Source organism: Populus alba, chromosome 8 (assembly GCF_005239225.2).
Source record: "Populus alba chromosome 8, ASM523922v2, whole genome shotgun sequence".
NCBI lineage: Eukaryota > Viridiplantae > Streptophyta > Magnoliopsida > Malpighiales > Salicaceae > Populus > Populus alba.
In genome coordinates, this window is record NC_133291.1 from 8,299,537 (window position 1) to 8,324,106 (window position 24,570).

The window sequence follows — 24,570 nt, forward strand, 5'->3', positions numbered from 1 at the left end:
AATTAAACTAAAAAATATCGGTTTATATCCAAAAAAGCATAGCAGGCCCCCCAAGCCAGAAAAGTCGTAAAAAAAAGGCAACACATTTATGCCATCATATATTTACTACCATTAAAAGCAGAGAAACAAAACGTAAACCATACACTTTTGCCCTTTATAAATTTAAGTGCACTCCACTTCTATCCAGTAGCTTATTATTTACCATTATTAAGAGTTTCCTTTTCACCATGTACTATTGAACAGAAAGCAGCCTTTTTTTCCATTTTTTATTTCATTTTCGTCTCATTTTCCCTCTCAATTCCAGATTATTATTTTTTCTGTAGAAGGCCAACACCTGTAGAGAGCCTCAAAAAGAAACAAACAAATTAGTCCCAATTGATCTTAGACATATGTCACGATATCTCACAAAAACACTTAAAAAATTCATTAAAAATCAAAGATTAAATTAAAAAGTAGGCTGTTTGTTTGTTAACGGTAATTGTAGGAATGATTTGCAGATCAAAAGGGTAACATCAGGAGATATTTAAACTACAGAAACAGAAATGAAACATGGAGGAATATTTAGGGGTAAGAATGAAATTGCACAAAAAAATCAAGCGAGATATGATTTTACAAGGTAGAGAAAAAACAGTGTGCATTTCACTATAACAGAGTGAGAGAGACACACACGGAGAGATTAGCAGGAAAAGGGACAACACTAATGGCGGTCTCAATCTCCATTTCTGCCATCATCACCTCTCTTCACCTCGTCGCCTTCGTCCTCGCCATCGGAGCTGAAAGCCGCCGCAGCACCGTAACTATCTCTCTCTTTCTCTCGATTTTTGAGTTTTTTTTATCTGTTCTGTTAAATTTATCTTGCGTGTTTTGTGTGAGAAGGCTAAGGTGGTGCCTGATCAGTACGATGAGAGGACTTACTGTGTGTATGATACGGACGCGTCTACGGTGTACGGATTAGCTGCGTTTGGGCTGCTACTTATTAGCCAAATGATTGTTAATGGCGTTACTAGGTGTCTCTGCTTTGGAAAAGGCCTTGTTACCGGAAGCTCCTCCACTACTTGTGCCATCACCTTCTTCATCTTTTCCTGGTAAAATAAATTTACCATTTTCTCCGTCCCCATCCCTTCAAATTCCCTGTCTTTAATTTCTCTGTTTATCATCATTTTTTTCAGTATTATTATTTTGAACGTTCTAGACCGGTCCTTTATATATATATGGTTGATTAATTGGGTCTATTGTTCCACCGACAAATGAAGCCAAAATCTTCGAATATTTGATTTCTGTGGTTTGAACTTGTGGGTCTCCAAGCGGCAACATGTGAACTAAGCAACAAAAATAGGAAATATATTAATCTTTAAGGTTTTTGGAATTAAGATTAGTATTTAGGAATCTTCATAAAAATTGATGTGGGTAAATTTGTTATTTCTTGTGAAACAGCATACTCTTTATTTCTCTACCTGAATGTTAAAGAGCTTGGTGCTTGCTGGTAGGACATTTCAGAGTTTAGGTAAAACCAACCTGAACAACATTTTTTCCAATTTATTTTAATGCCTGCTATCTTTAGCACACCTGAAGGGTACATGGATGAATGATACTGATCTCCCCCGAAACGACATACCTATTTGGCTGAATTTGCCAATCGTTTCGCTTTATCATCGGCGAGAAATCAAGAATTTTAACAAAGAAATCTTCAGGTTAAGCTTCTTGGGAGCCGAGGCATGCTTATTAGCTGGATCAGCAAGGAATGCATATCATACCAAATACCGAGGATTCTTTCTTCAGGGTGACTTCTCATGTGCCACACTCCGCAGAGGTGTCTTCGCTGCCGGTGCTGCTCTTACATTGTTATCACTGATAGGATCAATCCTTTACTATTGGGCTCACTCGAGAGCTGATACTGGTGGATGGGAGAAGCACCAGAATGAAGGCGTTGGGATGACCAGTGCAAGTTACCCCCAGCAGCAACAAACTGGTGAATTTGACAAGGCTTGATTATGTTTTGATTAGGTCAATGACTAAAGTTTTTGGGGCTTATCATCGGGGAAAGATGGATAGAGGAAACTGACATGGTGTTAGAGAGCTACAAGCACGCATGTATGATCTTATATCATGTCTGATGTGAAATAGTAAGTGTTTTCTCTGTGTATATTTGTTGTGCACTTCTTGGCACTGCCTCCAAGAATTATAGTTATCCCGGCTACTTGCAGTCCATGCGATGTCTTAGCATTATGGTTGTATTAATATCACATCTGCCTATCTCCTGCCATGGCGACAAAATAGTGTTATGCTTGTTACTTTGTTAATATTGTTTTGAAGAAAGAACTAGTAGTTCTTACAAGCTATGCTTGTCAAAAGTTTTCATTGGTGTGGTTCCTTCAAGGATGGCGAGAGATGGCAGAAGGCCGCTCCAAGTTGTGCAGCTCTGTTATCCAATGGGCCTTCTAATGAATCTAGAAATTATTGGGAATAGAGTAATTATAAATATTTTTTTATTTAAAAATATATTAAAATAATTTTATTTATTTTTTAAAATCAGTGTATTAAAATAATTTAAAAATATAAAAAAAAATTAAAAATTTTAAAAATAAGAGTTGGACTTTGTTTTCAAATGGATCAAACTGTCTTTTCTTGCCAGCGAAACTCATCCACCATGGGAGATTAAAATAAGCCAGCTCCTTGATTTCTTGCCAGTGAGCAATACCAAACTAGGGAAACCAATTTAATGTAAAATAAATGGTTTCTAAGCTTTCATTTTCAAGTTAAAAAGGAGAATACCGCTTTTACTTTCTATAGGAGTCAATTGAATCAACGAAAAAAAAAAAAAACATGGTATGAGCCTCCCGGTTACCTTCGATTTCACAATAATGTATTTATTCTTCAATCGGTATTGAAATAAAATTTTATATTAATTTCTAAAATATTTTTTCAAATATTGACCATTCTAGAAAGTTCCTTAACAAAACGTTCACTAACCTTAACTAATTTATATAAATAATCAGGGTTTCGTTTGACTCTCCTTTAAATTAATAAAAGAAAATAAGATTGCAAATAAATAAATAAAACAATGCCATCCCTTGATGTTTTCCAATTTTTTTAGAAAATTAAAAAATCACAAACAACTTTTGTTCTTAAGATAAACATATATTTATATATATATAAAAAATTTAATTAATAATACATTTTTTATAGGCTTAGTTTTCTTAAACAACAAGTTTTAAAAAATTCTAACAAAAAAATCTTTAGAAAGAATTCCTCAATACATAAATCAACATGCAATTCTCTCAAGGGATGGCACCAACTCTGATTGGTCGAGGGCAAAGATTTTAATATGACTACAAAAGTAACCCTCATTTTCTAGCATTCTTTATAAAGGCGAAGCCTTGTTGTTGTTGCTTCTTTCTCTCTCTCTTTCTTTTCCAATTGTTTTTCGGAAGGGGAATGTGGACAGCCGCTAGAAATACACGCCTTAAGGGGAAGCCTTGCATTTTATTTTTTATTTTTAAAAAATGTATTAAAAAATATTTTTTATATTTTAAAATTTATTTTTAACATATATTATAACAATTTAAAACTATAAAAAAATTAATTAAAAATATAAAAAATTAATTAAAAAAAATTCAAAAATACTTTAGTAAAACAACAAATTCACTATAAATTATAATTTAAAAGACATTTACAACTGCCCAATTGAAATCATCGAGCAATGGCTTACTTTCCACAGCGCAGTCTTCACTTTCTAAATGATTTAAGCATATTATCAAACACATGCGAGGTTCTTTAAAATGAAGCTTAAACTATTTGAAAACCGAAACCCTTGTTGAAAATGAAAGAAAACAGAGATCACAACTCAACAACGTCCAGTTCATCACAAATCAAAGTTGATAACTGATCCAAAAAAATTGAATTACATCCACTCACACCATCCCCTCCATTATTTTTTATCGCAAAACACGATCTGGATTATAATTCCTGGGACTGCCTTCTCATAATCGGAGAATATAATCCCCTCAAAATTATTAGAACACCACGTCACATGGAAACCAACTTTGACAGAGATCCTCAATGGCAGAAACCCAGTTGCAGGGATAAAATTAAAAACCAGTCTCAATATGGGCTTTCAATCGGTGTTTGTCCAAAAAGTAAAGTTGAGAATTGGCTTCATTTTAAAAGATGCTTTTCAAGTAGTAGAAAAGAGTTCAACTAGAGAATGGATTATACTTGTCGAATTACATAATCACTGGTAAACAAAAGGATAATGTATTGCAGAGAGGGAAAGTATAGAGGAAAGGAGATGAAAGAGGAGCGAGAGACGTCTATTAACAAATAATAGAAAAAAAATTAATTGAGTAATTAATTGCTACAAAAGAAAGAAAACCTAAATTGAACTTGAATGACTTCATGTCATCCACAAGTATCTTCATCCTAGCATGCTCCAAAAGGTCGAATTATATCGAAATTATGTATTTATATTGGAATGCAAAAGCGAATGGCTTAATTGAACGTGAATTCCATTATGTTTAAATTCTCACTTGATGCAGTAATAATAAATTAACTTAAATAATTAGCATAATCCGTGGAGAAATTTAATTTGATGGATCTCATCTTTACAGTTCAATCTCCATAATTTCTTCCTCCACGATCAAAAGCGATATTAAACTTTAAAATCTCCATCGACATTAATTCTTAATCTACTTGTCCGATCACTGCCGAGGACGTCGAAGATCTTCTGCGTGCATGGATCGATGAACTGATTAAATTAATTATTGAACTTTTCATGTGCGAAGGGCAATTACTTTCCTGGCCACGCTAAAGCCATGGTACTTCATTCAATCCCATCAACTGTTTCTATTCCAAGCTTAAATTTGATAGAATTAACGACGGCTTTTTTATAGAATGATAATTGATCGACGCACCTGATTGGCTGCATTGCCGGGATTTTTTCTTTTTGGTGAATTAGATTAAGGTAGTAGCATCCAACACAATCATGAGAAGTGACATGCATGCCGTCCTTGGACGGGGAAAGGGTAATATAATGCATGTACATATCTTCCCCTTAGTTTGTTCATGTGGTCTGAGATTCATTTCTCTAATGCTTCTGTGTATCTGGTTCCCTTTGTAGTTGCTGACATATTGTCGTGGAAGGACAAGACATTATCGGGAGGAATCCTAGGGGGTGTTACTGTTCTATGGGTTCTCTTTGAACTTACAGGGTACTCTTTAGCAACCTTCTTCTGTCACATTCTCATGCTTTTGATGATCACCCTCTTCACATGGTCCAAGAGTGCAGGACTCATCAAAAGGTAACAAGTTATTGTTAGCATATTCTAATGTAAAGCGCCTGTTTAAGAACCATTTATTTTTGTGATATATAATCCTATCTTGCCTCCTATAGTTGTAGTGGAAAGTCAATCTTTTTGTTTCACTTTTGGTCAATTTCCCCTAAATATTAATTATAATTGACAAAATACGAATCAAACCATGCCCATTGATCATAACGACTGTAGTAAAATTTCAGTTTCCACCATTTTCAGATGCATAAAATCGACAGTGATCAGAAGCAATCTTTGATTGGTCGGATTTAAGTCCATATATACCTTCTCAATTATATACGAGGGAAATTGACTAAAACTATAACATGGGGGAAACTAACTACAAAATAGAGCGAGCATTATACACTTTTATTCCTAGCAATGTTGTACTTCTGAAATTCTACATGTACTGATTTCTTCATCAATACAGGAATCCTCCTACTTCTAACGATATAAGGTTGCCAGAATCAGCATTCAGATTCTTCTTTGATCAAGTTAACGGGACTATACTTATATTTTACAAAACATCAATGGGCCAGAAAGGTTTAAAAGCCTTTTTTGTGGTATACAAATACAAGCCTCCATCTCCTGACCATCTCCATTAATTCTCTACATTATCTATTTGGATTATAGATTTAATTCCAAATTAATTATGCACTTGATTTTCAGACATTAGCTGGGCTTTACATCTTGTCATTTATTGGATCCCTAATCAGCACCATGACCTTTGCATACCTCGGTATGGCCATGGAGTTTTCTTTATCGATTTTTTTGTTCGAACCTGATTGGATTTGTGTTTTCATTTATTCCTTGTAGTCTTTGCCTGCTGTGCGACAATACCAACTTTCTATGAGCAAAATAAGATGCAGGTGCATGAGATTTTTGGGCAAAGCTACAGAGAAATAAACAACTCATTGAAAGATTTCAGGTCCAAACTCGTTGACAAGATTCCAAGAGGAAAAGATGACTAGCTAAGCTTCCCAGAATTTGCTAGCTCTCTAAATATCTACGGAATGCACAAAATCTCTCAAAACTTCTTATCATGCATGGTTTTAATTTGATATGACCTCCTGTAGTTGACATATGATGAAAAGATTCATAATATAATAATAGTAATCATAGCAATACTACTACTAATAAAGATTCATCAAATAGAGTACAGACTGACACTGTCTCAGACATGACATGCATTTCAGCCAAGCGTGTCCTTCCATGCCTCTGATTAAGTTTCTCTGTCTCTGTCTCTCCATAAAGCTCATCAATCTCCTGAAAGCAGACAAATTGATATGCAGTTTTTAATTTCTAATAAAAAGAATAAAATAATAGGAACATTAACACTGTAAGACTCTATCTACAGTTGCTATAAGTAATGTAGATCCCAAAAATCAAATAGAGGGATCCTGTTTTTCTTTTCCTACGTCCGTAGAGAATAACTTGCTTTTCAATACCAAGACACGGAGCATGCCGAAGACCAGGGGTGCAACGAGATGGGACTCTTGAAATTTAATAATTAATTCTTTCATATACGCTTCGCTATTTTCATATATACAGTGGCTCTTTAAAAATAAAACTTATTTTTATAGTTTATAATCTACAACTTTCATTTTCTTTTAGTTGGTGCATATGTGAATGTTGAGAGAGATAGACTCGATTACACGATCAAAGCAAATCGAAATAATCTAAGAAAACAAGAGTATTTCGAGGGGTGATACCGAGGGCTCTGATGCTGGAAATTAAGGTTATTGTTTCATCTTTTCTTACAAGTAGTGTCAGATATATGATAAATTACTATCAAGACGCAATGGTTAATTGTTTGCAGAAGCTTGGGAAACCCTATCTTTTTACAACGTCCACATGCAATTTGAAATAGCTTGAAATCACGAGAGAGCTCTGCAAAAAGAGAAATTACAAGCATGAAGACAAGACTGATATTATATCTTAGATTTTCAAGACGAAGGTTGGTGAAAACCCAAATGTTAATATATTACAATTGTTTTCCTGATTGTCTAGTTTCCCAACCGTTTGTGAAATTAAGTTAATGTTCTTGAATCAATATTCTCTAATTTTAATTAGATGTTCGTAATTTTATATTTGAAAAACGATGGTGGCCCCTCTCATTACCATCTCCTGGTCTAGCTTGGTTCAGGATTTAAATGTTGGACTATTGAAGATGTGAATTCAGATTTTATCCACTATAGACAGCTATGAATTATGCTGTCAAACACTATAGACACTATGAATTATGCTGTCAAACACTACAGACAACAGGTTTGTTATTGTGTCCGTAAGAATTAAGATTTAAACAAAATGTTTTCAAGAAATTAAAGAATGTCTAAAATCATAATTAAAATCTCTCAAAAATTATAAATTTGTCGATCATCTTAAAAATGTAATATCTGAAAATATATTAGGCTTAAGGAAAAAATATCCATCAGGCTTTGCAATATCTCCTGATATGATATAATTTATCATTATTTTCTTGGTACTTCATATCCTATAATCAGTGCCACTCATCATTACAAAAATTAAGATGAGAAAAATATGGAGGGAGCTGCCCATAAAGCAAAAAAGAGCATGCTCGTGATATTAATTATATGAAGTCGCTTTCCAAGATTGAAGAAAGATAACTGGACTGCCCCATAGATTAGATAATTAGGTTAATTTTCTATGTAATCTGGGTACTCTCAACCACTTTTACTTTTTCCCCATTTGTTTTTCATTTCTCACTAAAATTATCTATCTTCCCAAGGTGCAGTCCCTGGTACTAAAGAAAACCTTTACCATTCTTCCACGCTCTCTTGAGTTTTGCCTTCCACATTCGCACTCCATTCCATTCTCTCTCCTCCACACACACATGCCACAGCGAGAGAGAGACTTCATTGCTCCTGTCAAGCTTTCTTCTTTCTCATTTGGCTTTTTGCGTACTGAAAGGTAAGCTCTTTAAAGCCCCACTTTTGCATTTTGCACTCTCCAATGGTCACTTTTTCTGTAGACATGTTCACTTTGAGTTTGCTGGTTCTTGTTCTCTTGAACTCTTACAGTCTAGTGACTTCTTTGAATAGTGAAGGGTATGCACTTTTGTCGTTTAAGCAGTCTATTAACGAAGACCCAGAAGGGTCTTTGAGTAACTGGAACTCCTCTGATGACAACCCTTGTTCATGGAATGGGGTTACATGCAACGACCTTAAAGTCATGTCTCTCAGTATTCCAAAGAAGAAACTTTATGGGTTTCTTCCTTCTGCTCTTGGGTCACTCTCTGACCTTAGACATATAAATTTGAGGAATAATAGGTTCTTCGGCCCTTTGCCTGCTGAGCTCTTTCAAGCTCAAGGACTACAAAGTTTGGTCCTTTATGGGAATTCCTTTTCTGGGTCTTTGCCAAATCAGATTGGCAAGCTCAAGTACCTCCAAACCTTGGATTTATCCCAGAATTTCTTCAATGGGTCAATACCCACATCAATTGTTCAATGCAGGAGACATAGGGTCCTTGATCTTAGCCAAAACAATTTCACTGGTTCTTTGCCAGTTGGGTTTGGTACTAGTTTGGTTTCCCTTGAAAAACTTGATCTTTCGTTCAATAAATTCAATGGTTCAATTCCTAGTGATATGGGAAATCTGTCTAGCTTACAAGGGACAGCTGACTTGTCACACAATCTCTTTACTGGTTCAATCCCAGCTAGCCTTGGAAACCTTCCTGAGAAGGTTTATATTGATCTAACTTATAACAATTTGAGCGGTCCAATACCTCAAAATGGTGCTCTAATGAACAGAGGTCCTACAGCATTTATTGGAAATCCTGGTCTCTGTGGCCCTCCATTGAAAAATCCATGTCCTTCAGATACCGCCGGTGCAAGTGCACCTTCAGCAATCCCTTTTTTGCCTAATAACTCCCCCCCTCAAGATTCAGATAACAATGGCAGAAAGAATGAGAAAGGAAGAGGACTGAGTATGAGTGCAGTTGTTGCGATAATTGTGAGTGATGTCATTGGGATTTGCCTCGTTGGATTGTTGTTTTCGTATTGTTATTCTAGGGCTTGTCCATGCAGTAAGGATAAGGATGAAAATGATAACGGTTCTGAGAAGGGAGGGGAGAGAAGGAAAGGGTGCTTGCGTTTTAGAAAGGATGAGTCCGAGACTCTATCTGAGAACGTGGAGCAGTATGACCTTGTGCCACTGGATGCGCAGGTGGCTTTTGATTTGGATGAGCTGCTTAAAGCGTCTGCTTTTGTTTTAGGGAAGGGTGGAATTGGGATTGCTTACAAAGTTGTGCTTGAAGATGGGTATACTTTAGCTGTGAGAAGATTGGGCGAGGGAGGCTCTCAACGATTTAAGGAATTCCAAACGGAAGTGGAAGCAATTGGCAAGCTAAGGCATCCTAATATTGTGACTCTCAGAGCATATTACTGGTCTGTTGATGAGAACTTGCTTATCTATGATTACATACCGAATGGAAGTCTTGCCACTGCACTTCATGGTAAGTTTCAAAAACCATCTTGCCACCAGATTAAATTTTCTTTTGCCGCATTTCCCTTGATTTTTATTTTGTTTCCTCAAGTAGTATTTTTTTGTTCGTTTTATATTTTCATTATTTGAAAGTTTTGGTTCTCTAAATGTCAATAGGGAAGCCTGGAATGGTGTCATTTACCCCATTATCATGGTCTGTTCGGTTGAAAATCATAAAGGGAATTGCGAGAGGCTTGGTTTATCTTCATGAATTCAGCACTAAAAAGTATGTTCATGGAGATCTGAAGCCAAGTAATGTACTTCTTGGACAGAACATGGAACCACACATTTCTGATTTTGGACTTGGGCGACTTGCTACTATTGCTGGAGAGTCCCCAACACGGGAATCTAATCGATCTACCTCGGAAAAAGCACAAGAGAGGCAACAGAAGGGTGAGCCAAGCTCAGAAGTTGCCACAGTTTCATCTACAAACCTGGTATCTTATTACCAGGCTCCTGAAGCACTAAAAGTTCTAAAACCATCACAAAAATGGGATGTTTACTCTTGTGGAGTTATCTTACTAGAAATGATCACAGGAAGGTCGCCAGTGGTCTGTGTCGGTACCTCAGAGATGGATCTCGTTCACTGGATCCAGCTTTGCATTGAAGAGCAGAGACCACTTGTAGATGTCTTAGATCCGTACTTAGCTCCCGATGTGGATAAGGAAGAAGAAGAGATTGTTGCCGTTTTGAAGATTGCAATGGCTTGTGTTCATAGCAACCCTGAAAGGAGGCCTACGATGAGGCATGTCTCTGATGTTTTTAACAGATTGGTTATATCCTCTGCTTAAGAAATCTAACGGCATTGTCAATCCAATACTCTAGTGGTTTCGAAGGATTTCAAAGATGATTGTTTTTGGCCTCTTTCCGTGGAAACATGTACCTCTATCAAATTCATTGTGGCGGTGTGAAGAGTGATGATCACATCTGTGTAATTTCATGTCTTTGTTCATGTTAGGATTCTGTCCTTCGGTATTATTAAGTGGAAACTAGGTGAAATTAGGTATGCTATAAGACACAAGAGCATGCTTGCTACTGGGTTTGGTAATTGTTGGCATTGCGATTGTGGAAGCTGATGTTTATTTAAAATATTTTTATTTAAAAATATATTAAGATAATATAATTTTATTTTTTTTATATAAACACAATTGAGTTCCAATTATATATACCAAACCACGTGGCACGAATATTGGGAGTCGAGTATCCAATTACTTGAGAAAAGTTCTTAGCTGTACTGTGGATTTGATTGGCATAGATTTGTTCTTCTTTTTTTACTTTTTCTTTTTAACTTTAACATAGATTCTTGTTGGAATGTCTTCACTCAGTTCACTCCAGCTAAGCTAGTCTATTAGGTTTCTTGCCTAATTCAGGTTTTACCGATCACGGAGCTTCAATTTCTTGGCCTTGGTGGGTAAGCAAGAGAGCAGAGTTTGGTAGTGGTTGGAGCTGTGTTTTTATTTGTATTTTGTAAAATTTTGAATTTTTTTGTTTTTACTAAAATTGAATGTGGTTTGTACCTTTTAGATCGTTTTAATGTGTTGATATCAAAAATAATTTAAAAAAAAAAAAATCATTGGCATGTATTTCGACACGAAAAACTATTTGAAAAGCAACTGTTATCACACTGCCAAAATTTTTTCTGAAATAAATCTTACATGTGGTTCTATACCAGAATATTTATCTTATTTAGTCAAGATTTTATAGGATCTCCATCCATTATAAAGTGCTTCTCAAAAAAAAAAAAAAAAGGAAAGAAAGTGAGGAAGTGCATCTGCCCTAGTTACGTTGTCCAGGTTCAAATATTTTTATTTTTTATTAAAAACAATTACATATACAGATATTTTTAATGCATTGTAGCTAAAAACGTTTTTAATTGCATATCATAAAAATTATACATATATTTAATCAAATCAATAAAAAATTCTATTTATTAATAAATAAAAAACATTAATGATAACTAAAAATAAAATTAGAAAAATCAAGAAACGGGTGTAGTTCAAGATATTTAATGTTGCAAGACGAGGTATTTACCCGATTATATTTGCTAAATCTTATTAATCAAAATTATTTTTTTATCCAATCAAACAATAAATAGAAATAGATATACACATTAAATTACTTGAATAAAATAAAATGAAAAAAAATTATGCAAGGTTGCACATATTAAAAATATTATTTGAAAATAATTTTTTTATATTAAAAAATAAAGCTAATCTATACAAAAAGATTAAAAAAAAACATAGATGAATAAAAAAAAACCTCTTCAAAATTTAAATGCATAACCAATAAAATAATTGTCATATAAAAAAAGATCTCTAAACAAAATAAAAAAGAGAGGATCATTGATATTATGAAAAAAATACATAAAAAGAGATTGATTTAAAAAAGAATTATAAAAAAGACTAGATGTTACTAGGCGTGACAAGCCAGACCAGTCCGATTGGCTCATTTAATTACGGCCCACGCATTTAGTTCCTTATTTTTTTTATTGCATCCCATCATCTACCCCAAATGTTTTGTAAAAAAAAATTCAGGAGACATGTTGATTGATTTTGCTCAAATTCTGAAAACTATGGCGGCTGAAAAATCATGGCTTAAGGTTTTTTTAACTAAAGAACCTGTTTTTAAATCAATTTTGACCCAAGACATATAGAAAACATCTTAGAAACTATGATAAACATATCAATGACATAAAAAACAAACAAACCATCCTAAAAAAAAATCAACCCGAAATCAAAAAATTTACACGAGCTCAAATTTGTTTTTTTTTTTTTTTACAAACTTTAAAGGTAAAAAAAATACTTAATATTAACTATCCTCATCAAATGAAACCATTTGACACAAATATTGATAATTTTGATGGCTTAAATCGTTGTCAACAAAATTTCTCTCCATCGCTAGAATTCGGTGACCTTTCTCTCTTAAACCAACTAAAAAATAACTAAAATGAATTTTTGTATCAAAATTGAATTGAAAAAATATCAGAGTATTGAATATGTATAATTCTTAAAGTATGATGATTGAATTATACTTTTTGCATGAATTTTGAAACCATTACTCATTTGTGGTGTATTTTGTACTTTGATCCCCCGTCTTTTAATTTTATCTATAGTCAACAAATTCAACTCAATTGCCCTTGATTTTAGCCTAGAAAGGATGCAATCGCATAAAAAAATATAAAAATAAAATTGAAAAAAAATTATGAACAATAAATCCATATTAAAATGCAAAAGGATACACATTGTTAGTAGCTACAATGAAAAATCCATGCGTTTTAATTTCATATTTAATTGGAGTTAGAGGGTGTTTGGGATTGCAGTTGATCACGTTTAAAAACAAAATATATATATATATATATATATATTATTTTAGCTTTAAATTATTATTTTTTTTTGTATTTTTATAGATTGTTTTGACATTTTAATATCAAAAATAAATTTTAAAAAATAAAAAATATATTATTTTAATATATTTCTAAAAAAAAATACGTTTAAATTTTTTTTTTTACCACACTTCTAAATAACCAATTAACCAATCAATGGGAGGACTGTCAAGTTTTTTTAGGTCAATTGCTTCTCCCTTACCGTTCTCAGATTCTGGGATTAATAATACAAGTGTTCATTCATGATCGAACAGGAGAAAGACTGCAAGGACATTTTTTCCCACCCACCCTATAACTGTAATTACATGGAACCATGGAATTATGACCACACCGATATTGACAGCCTCCCTTCAAATTCCAAGCAGGAGTAGTCGGTTTTACTCGATGCATTAACATTTACCACCAGAATCTTTTGATTGGCAACTTCTAAACATAAACTACAAAATTATGAATTGTTGACATGAGTTGTTCGTAGCAAAATTCTAAAAGGAGAGATTCCGATTTCCCACCCACCCTTTCTGTTTTCGAAAATTCTCAGCCTTCACATTACCGTGATGGCACATGCTTGAAACAATGAAAGATAGACGATGATTTTTTTAAAATGCATCATCAAACTTGCTACACAGGATAACTACCACAAAATGTGCGATTCTGATAAAAAATTGAGCAATACCTTGTTCAATTGAAATCTCATTGGTAAAATGTATAGATAGAAGCAGCCAATCGGCCAAAAACTACTTGTCTGCAGACCACCTCTGCTGACTAGAAACAAAATTAAGGGCCAATTATTGCGCACTCATCCAACATGCAAAACTTAATCAAAAAATCGCCAAAATGTTCAACGAGACTCCACAATTTTTCTCTGAACTATAAGATCCCTCCCATATTCATCGCAGGCATTGAATTCATTCCATTTCTTTGACCTTCAAGTCACCTCATACCTTCTGCAGCACCTACACATACAACACATGAATTCAGAAGAGGTGGTCAATCTCATGAGTAAAGCAACACATACATGTTTGGGCTCAATTTTTTTATCAACATCAGTGTAAAGGGAAGGCTGAATAAACTAACGGAAGAAAGTGAGTGCATGTATACACACAACACAATAAACAACACTTTTGGTAAATATCATGGTCTTTAATCTGATTGCAACTAAATTTGGCTATGATATATGGGTTTCGAGTGGTAACATAAGAGACCATATAATGACAAGCTAACTTCGGTTGATTAAGCAGCACGTGCCCATCATTTTTTGATTGTCACATATAGTTACATGATCAAAACATAGGAAATGTGAACAATGATCAGATAGAAAGATGCCTGAGCTGTTCAGATGAAATAATCGATGCTATAACATTTCAGAGTTTGCTCTCTAGTTATGATTCTATCTTCGTCAGAATTTACATGAAGATCACACAATTACAAGGGGAAAAAGTGTTCTTCTTGAACTTGACTTATCTCTTCACGGATGAGAAGTATCTCACCAGGACACAGATAATTGAGATACAGAAGTGAGAATCTGTATCCCGCAATGCAACATGGTCTCGGTCATCAAACTTCAAAAAAAATTCAAGAGGCTAAAATAAAATAGAAAAAGATCCCCCATTAAACAGAATCAGATGTCATTGTCAAATCATCAATCTTAGTACATTAAACAAGTTATAGACAAAGAGCTCAAGATCGAAGGAGAAGTGTAGAGAATTAGCAGAGGTTGTTTTCTTTAAAATTCGACAAAAGCAGCCCCCAAAATAAACCCTTAAGAGTACTTAAACATGCAAATTTATCAGAAACAACCAACAACAACAATAAACCTTTGCCACTTTTATTACAGAATTTATTAACTGATTACTTTTTACCATATGTACAGGAGAACCTACAGCATGACCTAGAGCCAACACATCACCATTATGAAAAGGAAATAGTAGATTCTACCGTTCTTAAGGTGGAAAAATTGGGTAACAATAACTTACATGAGTTGTAGCTGCATAGCTGTTTTTAAAGAAAGACCACCACAGCACTGCTGAGCTGAAAAATATATTTCGATTGAAATTCCCATTTAGAGAATCTCCTCGTAGAAACACAGTGTAATTTTTCCATCTGATACCAGATCCAAACCTTTTTAATTGAGATCTAGCACAACACATGATGTGCAGTTTTTGAGAAGAAATCCTTTCAGAACAATGTTATAACATCTTAATCAATGGACTCTGTAAGAGTGGACTATCAGGAGTCGATGTTTTGCTTCATGGATCCTTCTACTCTTACAATGGCCATTGATCAGGATGTTATGACTATGAAAGTCAGAAGCGTAACCTTGGCTGACCATTGTATTTTAACTAAATTTTAACCTCATCCACTTGCCTTTGCAAAACAATATCCTTCCACCTGTCTTTGCAAATAATATCCATCCATGCATTATAATTGTAAATATCCAACATTTATTATGGCACCAGCAATTAGATTTCATACAAAGCAGTTAAATGCCAAGTTTGAACACCAAAACAGAAAAAAGCAAAATCAAGTTTCAGAGGCAGTTAATAGAGATGTTTAAAATATAAACATCATATGCCATTCCTCACAATAAATCTAATGCTAGGCGCAAGAGCATTGCAAGTTAGGGTATGAGAATTTGGAACTGGAAGATTGAACAGTAAAAATAAAAACAGGAGAGTTAGCAATACCCGATTGTTGTTAAAGGTAAAAAGCGGCCGCAGAAGCCCTAAAAAGGCTTTTAGCCAGATCATCTCATCTACAAAGGTCTCTCTCATTGTTTCTCTCCAGATCATTGCAATCTGCTCCATCTTTGGGTATATCGTTTTTAAACAGGAAAAGGATGCCCTCTCCATGGGCCCATGAGTTCATGACGAATCAAAACCCTAGAAGGCCCAAAAATGCTCTCAACTCTCAAGTTCACCAGCGTCCCAGATCAAACATGTTTTTGTCTTACATATCAGTACCAGAGCTATATGTTATTTCACGTGGGTCCCAGAATCTAAAAACTGGACAATTACCTTCTCTGCTAAAAGATCTGGGGTTTGTGATGGTGCTTCACTACCTCCCAGATCAAACAGGTGTCTTTTTTATTTTAATCCCCAAGATGAAACAGGTGATCTTTTGTTTTAGCCCCCCAGATCAGGCAATAAACCCGACAATATATCAAACTCAAAACTCAAAACTACTTATTAATAAAAGCATGAAACAGATTAAAACTTAATTAACCAAATCACCAAATAAGAAAAACCCAAAAATCAAACTAAACTAAAATCCCCAAATCTAGAAAGTGTCTTTTGTTTTAATCCCCAGATCAAGCAATAATCCCAACAATTTATCAAACTCGAAATCGAGACTACTTACTAATAAAAGCATGAAACAAATTACAACCTAATTAATCAAAGAGCCAAACAAGGAAAAACCGTGAATCAAATTAGATTGAAAGAAGATGCAAAATAAATATATAAATATTACCTCATACTCATATCCTATTATCTCATATACTCAAGAATTCCCATAGATTCAATCATTCGACAGACACCATTGACAAATTAAAAAGAGTCCAAGAGACTGACACTATCAAAACACACACCCAGCAAATAAGCTTAAAAAAAATCAGAATTACACGGCTAATAAAAATGTGGGTGTTATTGCAAATCCATTAGAGGAGCTTAGATCTTCTCCAAACTTTAAAAAAAGAGAGAGAGAGAGAGAGAGAGGAGAGATAGAAGATAGAAGATTTCGGTCTACTGGGTCTCTCTCTCAAAAACTAAAAGAAAAAAAGAAAAGAATGAGTTTTATATGTGGTGAGACAGGGAAAGATTGTGTTTTTATTTGTGCTAGAGAGGGAAATATGAAGAGAGAAGGGGATTGCGTTATCTTCACTTCTCTCTCTCCCGCTAAACTCATTATTATTTTTTTCAAAAAAGGGCTGATGAGGTGTCATTCCCGCCTTGAAAAACTGGGCGCCCAGCCTTCTTCTGCTTTCGGCAGTATATTTATTATATTGTTTTTTAAAATATTTTTTATTTAAAAATATACTAAAATAACATTTTTATAATTTTTAAAACATTATTTTTAATATCAGAATATAAAAATATAAAAAAACATTACCTTAAAGTAAAAAATAATTTTTTTTTAATTTTTTTAAAACACACTTTTAAAATACAGAAATAAATAAGATTTACCTAAACACGCCCTTTCAATTTTTTTATAATTAGTAGATAATATAATATAATTTTATTAGAATGCCAATTGTTTTTAATAATAATAATTAATTGATCATGAATACTTCATTAAATTCAAATTTTGGTTTTTTAAATATAATTTTATCATTTTTATTATTTTTTAACTTTTAATTACGTAATAAAATCTTGAAATATCTTTTTTATTTTAAGTAGTGATTACAGTTAAAAAAATACTTTCAATAATATAATCAAATGCTTTTCACTTGTTTTAAATCCCTTAATTCTTAATAAGTTTTTCTTTTAATCATTGCTGTCTTTTATTAGAAAATTCGGTTTCTATTAAATAAATAAATAAAAACAATGCTGTTATTTTTAAAAGATTTCAAAATTTTTATGACGAGGCCTCTAACCAAAACTCACTCCTATGCAGGAGATGGCGCAATGACATGACTGCTCCATCATATAGGAATTAGGATGAAGAAGGAAGTACTGGATATGGCAGAAAGGACTCCTCAGAGCAATTTTTTATTTAAAAGTATATTCATGACTCTTTTTATAAATTAAAAGTAATAAAAAAAAACTTAAATCAATTTGCAAGATTCATAGTAAACTGAAACTGACTTAAAGCTTGTCTAATGTAGATAAAAATATGCATGGATAACAACTGTTGATTATGAACCCTACTTCCAAGGGACATCATTAACGGTCCTCTCCAATTCTCATCCCTGACACTGTAAACAGGCAGGATTTCGACCATGTCTAGAACAACCTCAACAGATTGTCTTCCTGAAACAATGAAAGTTTAATCATGGTGTGCCTACTATCTCAAAGTTATTTGGTTAGTTCAACAGAATGTTTTTTGCATTGGATCTTATACATGGATAGTGGATGATAATATGATAGAGATTGTTTTTCAAAGTAGTTTTTATATAGTAATGTATTAAAATAATATCAACATATCAAAATAATTGGAAAAAAAATAATTTCAAAATTTTTATATGAATGTCTACTCTGCATTTGACATGGAGCTGGGCATGGGTTAGAATCCAAAAGGCGTATTTCAAGCCTGTAGGAAAATAATATATGCTGTTGCTGCTGCTGCTAACGTGGGTAATGAAGTTTCATTTGCTGGATACTCAAGTCAAGTCACATCGACTAAGAAATTCAATTATGCAAGGATAAACTTGGTCCACCGCCTGTGAGGAGAAAAGGGCACATTACAACACAGTACTGAAGACAAATTACGAAACAAGATATTAACAATTACTGCATTTATGAACCGCTTACCTTTCTCCCCCCCACTAAATCATAATGTGCATAATGAGGACCTCCAGGTTCTCCAAACACTTTGTAGGAGGCCAAATGCTCGGGGATGAGTCTAACAGTTTCTGATGCATTCAAATCATCATGAGAAAGAAGCAAAAGATTGGCATCTACCGAAGACGGATACACAAATTATTGTAGTTTACACACCTTCAACAGCTTCAGGTGGGCATATCAGATCTTGGTCCCCTGCTATGGCTAATACAGGTACATTGCTCTTATGTAGATGATCCTTGTAGAAAAATTTACCGCTCCTGTCACACAACCCACTTTTCTGAAAAGCTGTAGTGAGCTGTAATATAAGTTTGGCAGGTATGGTACCTGCCAGAAATAATCAAAACATTTGTTAGCAAAAGAGGACAATAAAGATCATGAAAAGGGGGAAACGAGTTAAGAACAGAGTAAGGACTTAAGATGCTCAAACAAGGGTTTCAATTTAGCAATGGAGAGTCCTCCATCCCATCCTCTAAGTGTGTCTAGCGGAGGGGGACAGTCTCAACAAATAAAGTTATGAAACCACTGGGAATAACTTCATGCCAGTTCTTGTGAGACAAGCTCAAGATTATCTCCTGCATGAACAGGGATATTATTTTGACAATCAAATGCAATCCAGAAATGGACAAGAGAAAGAATGAATTAAAGGAAAGATGAATGCGTTAAATCAACAATCATTCATTGTCGAAATTTCTCTTCAATAACACTCCGTTAAATCCGTTAATACCAGTTTTTCCCTTTCTCACCCTTCTTGATCAAGCATATGCACCAGGTCAGCAACAATAAATTGATACTTTTTTACTTGAAAATATTTTGACGCAGGTAAATGATAATCTTGAACAGAATCACACTCTTCCAGGGCCATGTCTGCATGTTTTTGTGTGTGTTTTAAATACAGTAAATGAAGTTTTCCTCATAAGAACAATACTGTTAACTTTCCTCTTTCCTTAAAATGCTGCCTTGTCTCATTTACTTACTTGAACAGATTTTTTCACAGATGAACAAATCACTCCTGCTAACTCTCTCATTTCCCATAGTTTTACACTCATCAGTCACCGTCGACACCATAACCTTTTCCATCTATCCAGGCTTGAGATCAGTTGTGCAATTATGGGACATTTCAACATGGCATAGAGTCGGGATTGCATCTATGTCCTGTATGTGTAACATATAAATTTAATTTTCTCGGGTCCATATTCCCGATGCACTTTTGCACTGTCATTATCATCAATGTACAGTGTCAATGGAAATATTTCTTGATTTCTAACAATTTCATGCTAATTCAGTAGTTGGCTGTTCTGTCTGACCCCCGTCTATTACATTTGAGAGGGCGTGTCATCACCTCATATGACAGAAAGAAGCGGCATAAATCCCAATTGATTAAATATCTAAACAGATCAAATATATTCACAGGTTGCTCCTAAATTGAACAGCTAAAAAGGTAACTTTTCGGCTCAATAGGAAAACTATACTCACAAAAGTTGTTCAAGACAAGCTTTTCCAACAACTCTGGATGCATCATGTCCCGTGCCGATATCAAATCATTAAGCCAAGACAAGACATAAGGAGGGCGAGTTGAGAGAGGATATGCTGCTGACAGCATTGCTCCCAAAGGAACAACAGGTACATTAAGAGCCTGAGCAGGGTCTGCCTGTATGACAATAGTCCCATTATTAGTATCTCAAACAAAGCTATTCCTCACAAAATTAACAAGTAGGCATCTGATCCAGACAAATAAAGAGATGATGAGCAGAATTTTGTTGTCAACTTACAAGGGGCAAAAGCAATTTGAGTCTTGAATTTGAAGGTGTGTAGTCAAGTGATGATGCCAGAGTAACAATGGCAGCCAATCCAGAATCTCTTCTATCCCAGCCTTGAATATGATAAACCAAACATAAAAATGATTAGTGACATTATGATACGTCTATTTCCTTTTGTAATTATCATAGAGAAAATGAAAGGAAAAAAAAAACTATGAGAATGGAAAGAAGACAACGTTAAAATTCTATTCCAGGTTGGTGAAACTTGCAATAAAGGCATGCTATGAATAGATATACTAATTAACCACATGTTTATTTAAGTAATCAATGCTCAATGAGAGCATGGGAAACACTAGAAACATATTTCGAACATAAAAGGTTTCGGACACTCCCATATGCTACCGTTCTCCATACTGCAGCCTAGTCTGAAAAATGTGGCCAAAGTCATGGGCAGAACATTCTAAATTATCCATGTTAAACATGCAATGTCAATGGTTTTACCTTCACATCAACTCCAGAGTTCAAAAAAGAGAAAGAACTGCCTTGAATTCTTTAATTAGTCTTACTCTTATGTGGACCCAACACAAGTCTTGAAGTAAAGGAAGAAAATTAATATGCAAATATCAGTGCCATACTACAAGAGTTCATCGGGTCCTCATGTTCAAATGTAACATCTACTGATGTAAATTATTTATGGACATAAACTCATAACAATCAGGCATTTGTAAATGCTGTGTGAAGCATCCAAAAGCTGGCATGAAACATTCAGCAAGGTTTTTTTCTTTCTCTTTTCTTGTTTTCTTCCATTGTATATTTCTTTGGTGACTTAATGCAGCTAAAACTGGTGACATGTGGACTCAGGCTTCCTGGAAGTCAGTGATCATCTCTAAACAAGCTAGCATTCAATTGTTTAAAATTTAGAAGCAGGATTAATGCCTACTAGAAAAGGAAAGGAATAGAAACTGCAGAATCACTCAAATATATATCATGAGAAGCAAATGATACTGCTAGAGACAGGAAAACACAATAATACTATATTCTGATCCATGATATCTGCTGTCTCCAGGGTCGAAGGTTTTAGGAAATCCTTGAGAAAGCTCTATGTTTTTTTCACCTTAAATTCTTACCACTACATCCAGGTTACAAAGAACTTGGATACTCAAAGATGATGACCTCCCCCACTGCACTCAGTTGCTTTCATTTAAAACTTGGATTGGCCTAGAACCTGGGTCAGAAGTGCTCCTTCTCCTTCTCCTTCTCCAATTCCATGGATATAAGAGAGAGAGTCTCATTCTCTCCGCCAGAAATACTCAATCATAGTTCAAACAAAAGATTCTAACCAGAAGTCTACTCCACATTTTTTTACATTTGTAAACACTAATTGCACATTGACACTTTAGATGAGCAGAAATAACTTTTATTGATTGTAGGAGATAAAAAGGTTATAAACTTAAAGCTTGAGGAAAATGACTAAACCCAGATTCCAACATATTAAGGGACCTGCATGAACAACTATAAAGAATATTTTTACATGTTGGGAAGGCACATCTACTAAACCCAACAGAGGGGAAACAAGCATGCTATGTCTATTGTGAGAAGGTGAGTTTACAATTATATGATGCACATAGCAAGTGATGGTATCTTACCGCTTCGAGACAGCATTGCATAGAGCAAGATGCCTCCCATGGAGTGTCCAATAGCAAGCAATTTACCATCCTTCGGCTTGGTTTGGACCCTTATATACTCCATCTTCAAGGATAAAGGTGAAGCTTATTAACATATGAGGAATATCCAAGAACTATTCCTACCCAAACTTCTATGATCATAGCAATAATATTGTGATTGAAAAAGTTAACTGCAGAGACAGAATAGTGCATATAGTGTCTCAGCAAGATAAAATGTCACCTCACCGCAGCAGGAACATCCTCTTCCAGGTAATTATCAAAGTCCCAGTCATACTTCACAATCAAGTCAAGCTGTTTCTGGAAATCTTCAATGATTGATGAAAGACGCTCCTGCAAGTCAAACAACTGCGGTGAAACAGATTTTTGACCTTCCTCAACAACATTAACAAGCCCTTGACTCAGATCCCTGAATTGACCAGCAATAGCTGAGTTTTGTCTTGCTTCCAACAAGCTCAAAAGCTTTCCCCTTATTTCATTCATTCGTTCAGATAATTGAGAATCTACTAAGAGTTTTGATATCTGATCGACCAACTCAGCAAACATAATCTTCAACTCACTTTCACTGAGAAAGCCAGAGAGTCTTTCGGACAAACGCATAAAGATTTCTGTCAACTTTGTCACCAATTTTGACTCATCCCACACGGATACAATCCCAGCTAGATGTGAGTCCTCTTCGACAAAAGAAACCCTAGAATCTAACGTGGGACTGGGAACATTACTTGGCTGCTGGTCCACAGACAGAGTTCCATTAGTCACACTCTTAGCTACAGCTTCCATCTCCTCAGAAACTTCATGGGCAGACTGATGAACATCTTTAGGAGTGGATCCCTGTATGCTCAAACCAGCACCCCGAACCTCAAGAATCCATGTTTCGAATCCCTGGCCGGACATGTACCGTGCAAACGAAGACTGCAACCATATAACAAGCATCAGTTAGAGGGTAAAGTGTAAAGTGTTGCACAGTCATAGAAAATACGCAGAATTGATTTTAAGATCCCCCGTGCTACAAAGGAGGACAGAACAAAATAATCACTGAGCATGTATTGGAACAGGAAACTCAAACTCAAGCTTAAAAGTTAAAATCTGATTTCACTGTATCAAGTATTTTGAAGCAGTAAAAAATTAAGCTAAACTTAAGTGAATTGGAGATATTTGGGAAGGTCATTCATAACTAGAACCAACCAGACATTTTTGATAAACTTCACATGACACACAACGTATATTACAAACCAAGAGTATGTCACGCCGTGCCTCCCCTTCCTAGATAATGTTTTGCCTAAAAAATCAAGTAATTACTGCAAGTAATTCACATGTATCTTGCTTGAAATGGCATTAAACATGACTTGCAAAGAAAGAGTATTACCCCAGGTGAGAGATCGTAACCAACAGCATTAGTCCCAACTCCAGACAATAGCAATAGCGGATGATTCCTTGGAGGTGCCTGTAATCAAATAACAAAAAAAAAAACTTGGAAAATAAATTATGATTAAGAAAAAAGATTTTAAATGAACTAGAACATAGAATGTAGAGTGAGCTGGACCGACCTGAGGAGAAGGATGGTAGCGCCAGAGAGCAAGACGCCAATCAGAATTGGACACGGAGACGTAGTGGAGCTCGTCTGCGGTACAAATCGGAGGCTTGTCTGGAACATTGACGACAGGTTCAGTTGACTCGGTGGAGAAAGCTCTCACTCGAAACGACTCGGGAGTTGAAATCCTATAGTGCGAGGATATTAGAGGTCGTGGAGAAAAAGACCAACGCGCAGAGGACGAGGTGGCGCGTGAGAGGATGAGACTGGGATTGGAGATGGTGATGTTGGTTGCGTGGAGAGCAGAACGGATATCCGATTGGACAGTTGATGTTGCTGCCATTTTTTCGCGTGTCTTTGTGTGTCTTGTCTTTGATTTTTAAGAAAGATAGAAAGAAAAGAACAGCTGTTGGAGCTGGTTATGTTGGTTTTGATTGGTGGCGGTAGTTGTTTTGCTTTTTCCGGGTGTAGAGAGAGCAAAAATGAGGACAGAAATTACGATGCGGCGGGGATGGGATGGGCCGGTGGGTTTTGTATTTCTTCGTCCTTTCTGCGTCTTCTCTCGATGGATCTCGTTCATTTGTTTTTCCCCAATTTTGACTTTAGGAGGGGGACAAAATAGGTCGATGTGGCACAAGAATCTTACGAATCCCATGACGCGCACCGCTCTGCAAACTTACACAAGATAAGATTCCTCTCTTCCGAATCCCATGCAGGCTATAAAAAAGTTTTTACAAACTGTGCGTTTTACCCTACCACTCTAGTTGTTTCATGGATTGTGTTCCTCTGTAACAAATTTTATGGATTTTGCCTTTAAATAACTATTTTTTAAAGTTTAGTCATTTTGTTTTAATTTTTCATTTCATCTTCTATTTATCTCTTTATATACGAAATGGAGTAATTACTCC

The 24,570-nt window shown here is 35.0% G+C and overlaps 4 protein-coding genes and 1 long non-coding RNA gene across 7 annotated transcripts; 3 read left to right on the plus strand and 2 right to left on the minus strand.

Moving 5' to 3' along the window:
- The first annotated feature begins 628 nt into the window (after window positions 1-628).
- On the plus strand, window positions 629-2,335 carry LOC118039895 (uncharacterized). The gene is made up of 3 exons (XM_035046721.2): window positions 629-793; window positions 877-1,085; window positions 1,692-2,335. The coding sequence occupies exons 1-3, from the start codon at window positions 701-703 to the stop codon at window positions 1,987-1,989; spliced, it is 600 nt and encodes a 199-aa protein (XP_034902612.1). The 5' UTR covers window positions 629-700; the 3' UTR covers window positions 1,990-2,335.
- Window positions 2,336-4,981: 2,646 nt separating this feature from the next.
- On the plus strand, window positions 4,982-6,277 carry LOC118040039 (reticulon-like protein B14). Its single transcript, XM_035046905.1, has 5 exons — window positions 4,982-5,021; window positions 5,117-5,297; window positions 5,737-5,869; window positions 5,976-6,045; window positions 6,123-6,277. Exons 1-5 carry the CDS (start codon window positions 4,982-4,984, stop codon window positions 6,275-6,277), a joined length of 579 nt encoding a protein of 192 aa, XP_034902796.1.
- Window positions 6,278-7,923: 1,646 nt separating this feature from the next.
- Window positions 7,924-10,761, plus strand: LOC118039894 (receptor protein kinase-like protein ZAR1). The gene is made up of 2 exons (XM_035046720.2): window positions 7,924-9,780; window positions 9,927-10,761. Exons 1-2 carry the CDS (start codon window positions 8,280-8,282, stop codon window positions 10,598-10,600), a joined length of 2,175 nt encoding a protein of 724 aa, XP_034902611.1. The 5' UTR covers window positions 7,924-8,279; the 3' UTR covers window positions 10,601-10,761.
- Window positions 10,762-13,823: 3,062 nt separating this feature from the next.
- Window positions 13,824-17,132, minus strand: LOC118039893 (uncharacterized). The gene is made up of 2 exons (XR_004685988.2): window positions 15,165-17,132; window positions 13,824-14,144 (listed from the first exon to the last, which is right to left on the minus strand). It is a non-coding gene; the product is annotated as an uncharacterized lncRNA (long non-coding RNA).
- A 1,146-nt stretch (window positions 17,133-18,278) lies between these two features.
- LOC118039891 (uncharacterized) lies at window positions 18,279-24,286 on the minus strand. 3 transcript variants are annotated; one of them, XM_035046718.2, is made up of 9 exons: window positions 23,679-24,270; window positions 23,498-23,575; window positions 22,360-23,043; window positions 22,096-22,198; window positions 20,462-20,562; window positions 20,166-20,340; window positions 18,846-19,016; window positions 18,660-18,760; window positions 18,279-18,568 (listed from the first exon to the last, which is right to left on the minus strand). In XM_035046718.2, the coding sequence occupies exons 1-9, from the start codon at window positions 24,003-24,005 to the stop codon at window positions 18,509-18,511; spliced, it is 1,800 nt and encodes a 599-aa protein (XP_034902609.1). In that variant the 5' UTR covers window positions 24,006-24,270; the 3' UTR covers window positions 18,279-18,508. The 3 variants fall into 3 exon arrangements, 2 of the variants coding, with proteins under 2 accessions (XP_034902609.1, XP_073267175.1); XR_012170597.1 differs by lacking the exons at window positions 18,279-18,568; window positions 18,660-18,760 and adding an exon at window positions 19,105-19,264 and having other exon boundaries at window positions 18,875-19,016; window positions 23,679-24,286; XM_073411074.1 differs by lacking the exons at window positions 18,279-18,568; window positions 18,660-18,760 and having other exon boundaries at window positions 18,873-19,264; window positions 23,679-24,286.
- Window positions 24,287-24,570: the final 284 nt, after the last annotated feature.

Coding starts and splice junctions, on each gene's coding strand:
- LOC118039895 (XM_035046721.2), top strand. CDS start 701: ATGGCGGTCTCAATCTCCATTTCTGCCATCATCACCTCTCTTCACCTC. Junction 794..876: donor CTGAAAGCCGCCGCAGCACC/GTAACTATCTCT, acceptor TTGTGTGAGAAG/GCTAAGGTGGTGCCTGATCA. Junction 1,086..1,691: donor ACCTTCTTCATCTTTTCCTG/GTAAAATAAATT, acceptor AGAAATCTTCAG/GTTAAGCTTCTTGGGAGCCG.
- LOC118040039 (XM_035046905.1), top strand. CDS start 4,982: ATGAGAAGTGACATGCATGCCGTCCTTGGACGGGGAAAGG. Junction 5,870..5,975: donor GTTTAAAAGCCTTTTTTGTG/GTATACAAATAC, acceptor CTTGATTTTCAG/ACATTAGCTGGGCTTTACAT. Junction 6,046..6,122: donor CATGACCTTTGCATACCTCG/GTATGGCCATGG, acceptor TATTCCTTGTAG/TCTTTGCCTGCTGTGCGACA.
- LOC118039894 (XM_035046720.2), top strand. CDS start 8,280: ATGGTCACTTTTTCTGTAGACATGTTCACTTTGAGTTTGCTGGTTCTT. Junction 9,781..9,926: donor TCTTGCCACTGCACTTCATG/GTAAGTTTCAAA, acceptor AAATGTCAATAG/GGAAGCCTGGAATGGTGTCA.
- LOC118039891 (XM_035046718.2), bottom strand. CDS start 24,005: ATGGCAGCAACATCAACTGTCCAATCGGATATCCGTTCTGCTCTCCAC. Junction 23,576..23,678: donor GCTACCATCCTTCTCCTCAG/GTCGGTCCAGCT, acceptor ATTTGATTACAG/GCACCTCCAAGGAATCATCC. Junction 18,569..18,659: donor ATTTAGTGGGGGGGAGAAAG/GTAAGCGGTTCA, acceptor TTCTCCTCACAG/GCGGTGGACCAAGTTTATCC.